Below are 11,060 nucleotides of genomic sequence, written 5' to 3'. Positions count from 1 at the left end.
TCGTAATCCTGGTATTAAGCACTGATGTAAAAACATGCCTTACCCATAATAACACGTCAACCTGATTTTATCGTTTCCCCTCCACACCTACAGTGTATGTGAATCACGATCTAAGCTCGCATTAACTTATCACATTTGACAAGTGTCTAAAGATCCTGGTACGTTATGCCCCCGTAGACGTGTGAACATATGGCGGCATGTGTAGCTGTTGACATGTGTATTAACTTGTCATCCAGTATTATCCTATCTATGTCGTGCGATGCGCGGTTGTTTGGCGTGTGTCCTCCTGTGTGGTGGTATGCAATGTTGCATTGTGTGGTTGTGCGTTGGTGTGTTGCATTGAGTGGTTGTGCGTTGGTGTGTTGCATTGTGTGGTTGTGCGTTGGTGTGTTGCATTGTGTGGTTGTGCGTTGGTGTGTTGCATTGTGTGGTTGTGCGTTGGTGTGTTGCATTGTGTGGTTGTGCGTTGGTGTGATGCATTGTGTGGTTGTGCGTTGGTGTGTTGCATTGTGTGGTTGTGCGTTGGTGTGTTGCATTGTGTGGTTGTGCGTTGGTGTGATGTATTGTGTGGTTGTGCGTTGGTGTGATGCATTGTGTGGTTGTGCGTTGGTGTGATGCATTGTGTGGTTGTGCGTTGGTGTGTTGCATTGTGTGGTTGTGCGTTGGTGTGATGCATTGTGTGGTTGTGCGTTGGTGTGTTGCATTGTGTGGTTGTGCGTTGGTGTGTAGCATTGTGTGGTTTTGCGTTGGTTTGATGCATTGTGTGGTTGTGCGTTGGTGTGTTGCATTGTGTGGTTGTGCGTTGCATGGTGTGATGCATTGTGTGGTTTTGCGTTGGTGTTGTGCGATTGTGCGGTGGTGGTGTATTTTAACCCGGAATCCCAAATACATAATTAATATTTATATATCATATTCTTAAGACGAAAAGATTCCTACGTGAGTAGCTGGTTTTATAATTATTAAAGTTATCTCATTTAAAAATACATATCAAGAGAATAAAAATATTTAATCCAAATGGAGCCTAGAACAATGCTTTATTTCACTGCTGAGGCAATCTAGACTTGCCAGATCATTCTAGAGTTGTGTTTTTTTTTAATGTATTCTCCGGGATCTGGGAGACAGACTGACCTCGTACACGCAAAGCGAATTGTTAGGCAAGTCGGTCCGTCCTTACCTTGAATTCGAGTGACTACTCCATTTGACAATTGACAGGGGTGTCATATGCAATACTGTAAGGGACATTCTCTCGATCTCGACTTTTGGAAACGAGCTAAATATGCCCAAAACGCGAGAATGCGTGATAGCGAGAACGCGAGATTTGGCCAAAATTTGGCATACTTAGCTCGTTTCAAAAGGTCGAGATCGCGGGAATGTCCCTTACGGTATTCCATGGTGTCGGGTCAAGCCATCATCTCGTCCGGAGTGTTTAGTCCGGTGCTACTGTTTGGTCATGTGGTGTGGCCACGTTGGACTAATGCTGACATGTCGCTATGAGTAAACTAGAAGATTACGTTTGCAATACCAAAGTTGTTTTTTAAACAACAGAATGCATTATTAAAGAAAGAATGGACCAAGAAAGATAGAACCCTTAGTTGCCCACCGAATAGCCTGGAAATGGAATCAGGGTTCGCCTGCACAAACCGATCTTAGCTACAATGATCGTAGCTCCGATACTTTAACTTTAGTAAAGACTTTGCTAAACAGGACCCACTTACACAAAGCGACCGTAGCGCTAAGGGGTTTGAGAAAAAAAACGTAGACCAGATACAGAACAGAATAATGATAATTAAACCATAGTTAGACATATGAACTTGAAAATAAACATTTACATATAATGGATACATTCGGGCGTTTGGTTTGTGTGTTGTTAACGCCCACTCAGCATTATGACGGCAGCATGTAATAATCGAGTCTGGACCAGACAATCCAGTGATCGACCTTATAAGCATCGATCCGCGCAGTTGGGTTACAATGGACATACATCAACCGAGTTACCCGTGAAGCTCCGGTTTAGAATCGGTCTTCAGCAACCCATGCTTGTCGTATGCGGCGATTGGGTAGTCTGACTCCCTGACTGGTTTGATGCATGTCATCGTATCCCAATTACGTACCTCGACCGAAGGGATGCATGTCTCAGACGTTTACCACGTGATTGAGTGGATAGGCAGGCGCTGTATCCACTAGACCACTTATTTAGGCAAATCCTCCCGTGAAATGTACACTGTATGGTGATTTCCAGGTTACATCATGGTAGGACCATATTAAAGCATATGTGATGAGAAATGATGCTCCCAAGGATTTGTTTTTGTGTGTCGGGTTTAACGCCGCCATGAATTGTATTAAAGATATATCAGGGCGTGTCAGCTTGACGTAGGAGGGAAGTCCGAAGTGATGGAGGTCTTAATGCGGCGTTAAAACAACATTCACTCCGGCCCTGAACGGAAAAGTCTTTCCAGACGAAATAGAGCTGTGGGTAAATGTCGGGCGGCTGTGAGATTAAATGTATTCATGAATGTAAGTGATGACGATCTTGACCTTGGGGCGAAGTTCAACTGACTAACCCTTGCCCGTGTATTGACCTCACGTACCATCAGGTGTTGGCGTAGCCGAGTGGTTTTGCGTTTGCTCGTCACGCCGAAAGCCCGATTTCGATTCCCGCATGAGTACAATGTGTAAAGCCTTTTTCTATCTGGAATACTGCTAAATGCGGCGAGAAACCCAATGGAGTGTGTAAGGTCGGTGGTTCGATCCCCTGGTCGGGTCATACGAAAACACGTTAAACGATGGTACTTGTTTTACCCTGCCTAGTACTCGGCATAATGGCATGAAACAAAAACTGGTCGGCTTGGCGTCAGTACACCGTGTCTGAATGGGTAACTGCGTCCAAACGTCAAAACAAGACCCCGAGGGTAGTCAGTCAGTGTAAGACAAGTCCTAGGGCAGGGTCGCGTATCCACTGTTGGACAACCTCGCGGGCTTTCGGCAAGTACATGGCATACAGATAGGAGAGGTAGCTATGTATTATCAAGGCATTCAAAGTATTTTGTGCCGCATGTTTGCAGGTCGCCGTCACTATTGGAATATTGCCGCGTGCGGCCTTAACAACAAACAAACAGATATATTGCTTCAACGTATGTAGGGGACCATTCATTTTATGTTTTTGAAATGGTATTATACATTTATTGTTATACTGGTAGACCCAGCGTGTATTACGGACCTTGCCTCAGAATCACAGTGATTAAGTAAGGGACAATTTATTTATATGTTTTGTTTTGAATGGAGTAAACATTAACTGACATACACGAGCCGGGGTGTATTAGAGACACGGCCTGGCCTCTATTTACCACATGATCATAATTGTCATAAGTTTTCGAGTAATGGTTGGATCAGTCGTCTAAGGCGCAGCAATTCGATATGCACAGTTGCGTCCCTTTGGCACAGAAACATATGATCGTGGATTCGAATCCCGGTTAGCCCCGAATATGTTTCTATAGGTTTGTCAGCACAATACCCGTGCTCGTAGTTGTCGCCAAAGGGTAGAAGTTGGTTGGTTAGTTGGTTGGTTGGTTGTTTAACGCCGCACTCAGCAATATTCAAGCTATATGACGGCGGTCTGTAAATAATCGAGTCTACACCAGACAGTCCAGTGATTGACATCAAGAGCGTCGATCCACGCAATTGGGATACGATGACATGCATCAACCAAGTCAGCGATTATTGAGCCACATATGAATTTGAAAATAGTTGAAGAAATATGTATACGTTTAAATAGGATAGCTACACGATTAATCACAAATAACAGTGAAAAACGAAGCGCCATTTATCTCACCATACGACATTATTCTATCATGACGTCATTTCTGGAGATTAAAACTAGCACTCCTTTATTTCCTTTTATCAGGGCACTTAAGGAGATTTTACAGCCACTTCTATCATTAGCTCGTGAAGTTAAAATCATTAGAGTAACCTCCCTTATTCATGAAACCATAATGGCGGCAAATGTAAGTTTTGATCGCAAACATAAAGTTAAGAATGTTGACAATAATGTCGATTGCTTACCCTTTGTATTTACGACATCCGTATTTTAAATACTAACATTGAAATATTTGTATTTAGCCTCACACATGTGTATGCCAATTGCCTTGAAATTGTTTTGAAGTTTATCAATCGCACGAAATTACATTGGTCGGATCGGGGTTGGCTGAGATATTTATTAAATTTTAGGTTGAGCAAATTTCATGGCCATGTTTGTCGGTCGTCAGTTGTCATGGCCGATGTAGGCTAATCAAATATTCCCCAAACAGAAGTTTCCCTCCGAAATAACAGTACTTTATATGCATGCATCCAACTTCTCTCAATGGTAAGATCATAGTTGATAAATCATTTGGATGACATAATATTTATATTTGAATGCTACCGTGGCCGTGTAGAAAACGATATAAGCGAAATTTAAACATCGCCTGTCCTAGAACACCTTGCACAATTAGGAACATGAACCTAAATCATGTGAATGTCTTGTTACGTTGAACAGACTCAAGGAGACTGCAGTCTAACCTGTCTAATGTTATCTAACATCAACCTAGTACAAAAGTAGCATAAAACAAAACATTAAGAGAGTAGTGCACTTTACCGGGCGCACTTTTTCAGATCCAATTAGCGCTGTGGGGGTTCGAATGCGTTTCGCCGGCTCATCGGCTAGGCTAATTAATGCGTTAATTAGCCGACGCTCTACCACTGAACCACGAGCGCTATCACAGGTGCTGAGTGCTCGTTTAACGGGTCATTAGCAGCCCATTAACACGCATGCGCAATTTAAAAAACAATGAATTGCGCATGCGTGTGACGTCTTGACCCGCCTCCCCATTCATCATTTCTTGAAGCCACACCCGCCATTGTTCTGTAAACATGACCAACCAATCCGAATCCGCTATGGTGTACGATGACGTATTTCGTATCACTTTCGATCCGATGGCTCTCGTCGACTGGCTTACCACCTGCGGGGTCATAGGTGATTCGCAGGAGCCTGTCCCCGTTGCGGTAGTGGCCAGTTGACACGGAAGTTGACACTGTTGTAGAGAAAAACACAACCCACTCACTGTTATAGAGATAGTTGTCTTGAATAATACATAAAAATGATTACTGTATATCATGAAATTAATGCATCTCCAAATTAATGTGACTGCTGACCCCTAGCCATAAATGCAACTCAATATCAATGTGACTCCCCCCACCCCATCCCCAGTGGAATGATACATATTCTTACCGTAATCCAACCTTACCTTAATCCAATCCAACAGAAAATAGCACTGCTTATTAGCGCTGAGTAGATCACTTCAGTAAAAACAGTAAACAGTGTTTTCCTGAAGACAACACAGTGTTATTATGTTTATTATCTTGACTGGCATTAAAGAAGTTCAAAGGCAATAAAATAATTGAACCAACAACAGTGCACTGATTGATATGTGGAGAAGATGTCAACAATCTTGAAGGCAAATGACAATACAAAGGCTGTAGATCCAAAGAGTGTGATGAAGTATATCGGTGCGCGTTGGATCGTTTTGGACTTTGATGAAGTGTTGCTTGGGTGGTGCCTGTCTGGACTGCTGGAGTGTTCAATGATGCCCAGTTTGACACGAGTGGGTAGAACTCTTGACCCCAGCAGTGATAACTCACCAGATGCCCATTGTGTAATTCCTATTCTTTGAATGACATTGTTATCATATTATATACTTGTTACAACTGCTGCTCAATAAACCGTTTTTGTGTTTATATTCAAGTTGTTATTTCTGCTATTAAGTGTGCAGTGAGGCCGTCTTATTGTTGATAGTCATTTTGGAGACATAGATGCGAAGTTTAATTATTCAAACAAAGACCAGTCAATTTTTCGCATTTAATTCATGCTCACGTCATTTTCAATATTTACAGTATCTGTTGTCAGAATTGCCACTTCCATACTTCTAATTTGTTTGCTGGTGAATATATGTTAAGCTTGTCAAGACCCGTGTTCAAAGATCACTGTTGATTTTGTTTTGATAAAATATAAGCCACTTTATCAGGTTTGCAAAAATATAAATATAATTATGATAATAACGACCAAAATTAGGTAGGTTTTTTCATTCCAATTATGGAATTTTGACTTAACTTTGATGTAGATCTTGGTCCAATATTAAATTCTCAGAATGGCTTACTTAATTTCTAAACTTCTCCCTTCAGTCAATGATTAACCCTTCAGTCTCTATTGACCTAATATACATGATCTACAAAAACATGTCAATTTGAGTATTTGTTGTGAGCAGTGTAACCATTTGAGGTGGTGACAAAAACCCTACTCACAACACACTTGTCCAAGGCCTAAGAGGGCAACAACACGACTAGTAGATGAACTTGCAAGAATGTCAATTCTTTTTCCCCAGAAGGACTGATGTTACAAAAGATGCAGGATGTCAGGCACATTGAGGACACGTCTGCAGACAAGTCACGTCTTTCTGATGTCTGGCTTGTCTGGCGAGGAGAGGAAGAAATATGGAAAAATTATACAACAATTGGGGGGAATCTATTTTGACATTGAGGTATGTACATGTTTTATGTTTAGTAAAGGTATTGAACGAATAACTAACGAGGTGTTTTGGAGTGTTTTAGGTGAATTAATTTTCCGAGCCTTAGACTTACTTCATTATTTTACCAGCAACAGATATGCATTATTGCTCATTCTGTCGACCAATGGTGTGCCTGTGTTAAACTTGATTAATATTTTCCCTCTGTAAATATTTGCGATATTTGCTAATATATTTGCTAGTGAACAATCCCAATTAGCACCCTTTCCGATTGATCAATGTACACAAGACATATTTATTTGTGTATAATACGCACTCGTGTGTTATATGCACCCTTAAATATGGGCAATTTAATTCTTGAATAATATATCTATCGTTTAAAATACACATGTATCATTTCAGGCTGTCAGCATAAACCATGAAATTTACAATCTTTCAACTCTGTTTTTTTTTCTCACCAAAATTATATTCTAATAGTAATAAGAACCCTCTATTTCTAATTTTGAGTGCCCTGGGCCCTTGTTACGTCAAATACAGTAAATAACATAAATACATATCATCCAATTCATGAATAGGGAGCCAGGGCTTGACTTTATGATCCAGAGGAATGTCAGAGATAGAACTGTTTTGATAACAATGTGGCACTGATAACAATGTGTCGATGTGCCCTTTGGAACATATAGAGAAGTTTGCAAGGACAACCTTATTGATCCATCTTCAAACTCAGTAAATGACATTTCACCATGAGCTAGTTTTGCCACTTCACTTTTATCGAGATTGATAATACCCTTCACAGTTTCTGAATCCCCAGGATAATTTTATGGATACTGTCCACGAAGTATGTTGATGTGTTCATTTTCAATGTGTTTTTGTCAGTTTACCTTTGTGAAAGTACATTTATCAATGGCTTCTTATGATTAACACAGGGTTTTACGCAACGCAGAAATGTGCATCTAGTGCACACAAATGTCGAAAATGGGTGCTGAAAAGATATATGTTGCGTCCTGAAGGGACAATAATATTCATTGTACCAAATTCTTGACAAGAATTATAAAGTTCCTGTAATTATTTAATTTTACATTACACTACACTACACCATTTCATTACTTTACAGAACCCTACTATTTCCTCTAAGGACTTATGAAATTGATAATTGGGCGCCTTCTGAACCCTTAGTGTTGTAGGTCAAGGTAAAACCCTGTTAACATTTGTGTTACAAAATATGCTTTCTATCCGTGGTCAGACTGGCTGACTTGGGTTATGCATGTCATCGTATCCCAATTGCATGGATCGATGTTCATGATGTCAATCACTGGATTGTCTGGTTCAGACTCGATTATTTACAGACCACCGTCATAAAGCTGGAATATTGCTGAGTGCAGTGTTAAACAACAAACAAAACAAAAAATTAACATTTCCTCAGAGTTAACTGTTGTAGCACTCTGATCGCTTTGTAGAACAGGGTCCAGGACCTTATTGTAACAATGCCATTATGATTTTAACTGTGACATTGGCAAGGAATTTCCAACCCTGAATATTTTTCCATGTCTTTTGTATTGTCCATCAAGTATTATACCATGTTATACAGCTGCTTTATCTGAAACTATCAGACCGCCTCCGTGGTTTAGTGGTAGAGTGCCCGCCAGGAGAGCGGAAGGTTCGGGGTTCGATCCCCGGCCACGTCATACCAAAAGACGTTAAAAGATGGTACTTGTTGTTACCCTGTCTGGCTAAGTGGCTAAAACAAGGACTGGTCGGCTCGGAGTCAGTATACTCTGTCTGAGTGAGGTATTCATGTTAAACTGCGGCATGGTATCTCAGTGAGCTAGCACTATAAATCGGCATCAGTCCGGACTAGTACAAGCAGCCACACAAACACACACACGTACATGCACGTCGCTATATAAGTGCAATAATCTTGGACGCGACGTTAAACCCCATTTCACTTCACCTCACCTGAAACTATCACAATGTTTCAGTCTTTCAAGGCGAGCTGTACCCACGTGATCTGTGGCAAACTCTCTCGCAGTGAGAAGTACCTGGGTGCTTGTGCTACAGGTATGACTAGCCTTTTTCATTTTGATATCATATCAGCTTTATTTTGATGATGTTTCTGAGGTTGTGCCACGTGTTGATGTTTCAATTATTTACTTGTCCTTCCTGTCCGAGAGGCCATGTGAGCATATGCGTCACAAGTTGTCTGTTGTCCATTGTTGTCCATAACCTTTTCACATTTTGAACTTTTTCTCTAAAATGGCTTCATGGACTCAGCTGATATATATTTTGTGAATGTTTGTTACTGTAAGGGGGTTCAAGTTTGTTCAGGGGCGGTCGGGTAGCCTTGTGGTTAAAGCGTTCGCTCCTCACGCCGAAGTCCCGGGTTCGATTCTTAACATGGGTACAACGTGTGAAGCCCATTTCTGGTGTCCCCCTCCGTGATATTGCTAGAATATTGCTAAAAGCGGCGTTAAGCCATACTCACTCACTCAAGTTTGTTCAAGGCATCAAAATTGTAATTTCAGTATGGCCGCAAAATAGTAAAAACGTACCTTAGCATGCTTAGACCCCCACTAGCCTGACATCATGTGTCATGATTATGATAAATACCCAGGATCCATTCACTGCCAGAACTTTCTTTCAAAAGTGTCGCTCCAACTCTCTTACCACCAGCTTGGCACAGAATTTCTCTTGCTCATGAGCTTGAAATCAATAATCAATCGAAATGACTCATGAATAATAGTTTGGCAGTGATCTAATTGCAATATTGTGGCCTCTCACGAGCAAACTCTAAATCAGTGTCGTGACATTTAGTCAAATCAAAAAGATAAATAATGACTGATCTTGCTGACTATTAGCATAGGGGAGGGAAGTCCTTTTGCTGTCAAATGTTCTCAGAAACAGTATGCAACAAAGTGAGTCAAGTACTTGTGATAATGCTGTTAGTTTCCATCCCGAAAGAAAAGGGTATTTTGATTGGACGGCTAGTTTTAATGGAGGATAAAGGATTCTGTGATGTTGAAAATAATTTTCCAGGAAGATGGATACTGAAGCCTGAGTACCTCACAGCCAGCGACCGTGTGAAGGAGTGGCTTCCTGAGGAAGACTTTGAGTGGCAGCCCAAACATGGGCAAATGAGCCAATCAGATCCCTTGGTGCTTGCACCAATCAGATGGCGGCTACAATTTTCCCTCACAGGTGAACCGGCCTTCAAGGGATGGAAAGTATCTGTTGTTGTTTCAGACAATAAAAGAGGACATGTATATAAAAGGTGAGAAATAAGGCTTAGAAAATATATTTGATACAGGACCTGTCCTTATCAGTTCAACACTGGCATTTTACTTGTTTTAGACAAAAGATAAAAAAAATCACGCCTCGGTTCAATTGCGTTTATTTTTTTAAATAGTACCTCTTAGTCTTATGCAGACTGTACTCTGTCTCTGCTTGCCAGAGCTTGTCATTTGACATCATTTGATGTAACCATGGAAACTGAATTATGTTCTGAGTGATGTTAGTCCGTTGTTCATACACGTTCCTATATTTGTAATCAGGAATCTTTGTCATCATTTAGGAGATAATCCTAACTCTCTGTAGATGAAGAGAAAGGTTATCTGTTTATTTAACCACGCTAAATCAAATTTGGAATTGAGTGCATAGCGTGGGTCACTGATGACATGATCACCCCCAGCTTTGCTGGGTAGGCATCAGGGCCACCTGGATATCCATGCTGGGTAGGCACCAGGGCCACCTGGGTATCCATGCTGGGTAGGCACCAGGGCCACCTGGGTAGGCACCAGGGCCAACTGGGTATCCATGCTGGGTAGGCACCAGGGCCACCTGGGTATCCATGCTGGGTAGGCTCCAGGGCCACCTGGGTATCCATGCTGGGTAGGCACCAGGGCCACCTGGGTATCCATGCTGGGTAGGCACCAGGGCCACCTGGGTATCCATGCTTGGTAGGCACCAGGGCCACCTGGATATCCATGCTGGGTAGGCACCAAGACCACCTGGGTATCCATGCTGGGTAGGCACCAGGGCCACCTGGATATCCATGCTGGGTAGGCACCAGGGCCACCTGGATATCCATGCTGGGTAGGCACCAGGGCCACCTGGGTATCCATGCTTGGTAGGCACCAAGGCCACCTGGGTATCCATGCTGGGTAGGCACCAGGGCCACCTGGGTATCCATGCTGGGTAGGCACCAGGCCAATCTGGGTACCCATGCTGGGTAGGCACCAGGTCCACCTGGGTACCCATGCTGGGTAGGCACCAGGGCCACCTGGGTATCCATGCTGGGTAAGCACCAAGGCCACCTGGGTATCCATGCTGGGTAGGCACCAGGCCAATCTGGGACCCATGCTGGGTAGGCACCAGGGCCACCTGGATATCCATGCTGGGTAGGCACCAGGGCCATTTGGGTATCCATGCTGGGTAGGCACCAGGGCCACCTGGGTACTCACGCTGCTTAGGCACAAAGGCAACTTGTGTACCAGGTTGGGTGGGGCCTAA

At 42.6% G+C, this 11,060-nt stretch overlaps 1 protein-coding gene across 1 annotated transcript in view; it reads left to right on the top strand.

Moving 5' to 3' along the window:
- Positions 1-6,419: 6,419 nt before the first annotated feature.
- LOC139480216 (uncharacterized) overlaps positions 6,420-11,060 on the top strand; it is a 39,427-nt gene continuing 34,786 nt past the window's right edge. Inside the window, exons 1-3 of the mRNA XM_071263247.1 lie at positions 6,420-6,569; positions 8,534-8,612; positions 9,588-9,822. Of these exons, the coding sequence (XP_071119348.1) occupies positions 6,441-6,569; positions 8,534-8,612; positions 9,588-9,822 (443 nt within the window). The 5' untranslated portion in view covers positions 6,420-6,440. The remainder of the gene's footprint in view (positions 6,570-8,533; positions 8,613-9,587; positions 9,823-11,060) is intronic.

The sequence above is a fragment of the Haliotis cracherodii genome, unplaced genomic scaffold, assembly GCF_022045235.1.
Source record: "Haliotis cracherodii isolate W230 unplaced genomic scaffold, xgHalCrac1.p SCAF_4, whole genome shotgun sequence".
NCBI lineage: Eukaryota > Metazoa > Mollusca > Gastropoda > Lepetellida > Haliotidae > Haliotis > Haliotis cracherodii.
Note: the sequence above shows the minus strand (reverse complement) of the source record. Positions and strands in the feature narration are given on the sequence as shown.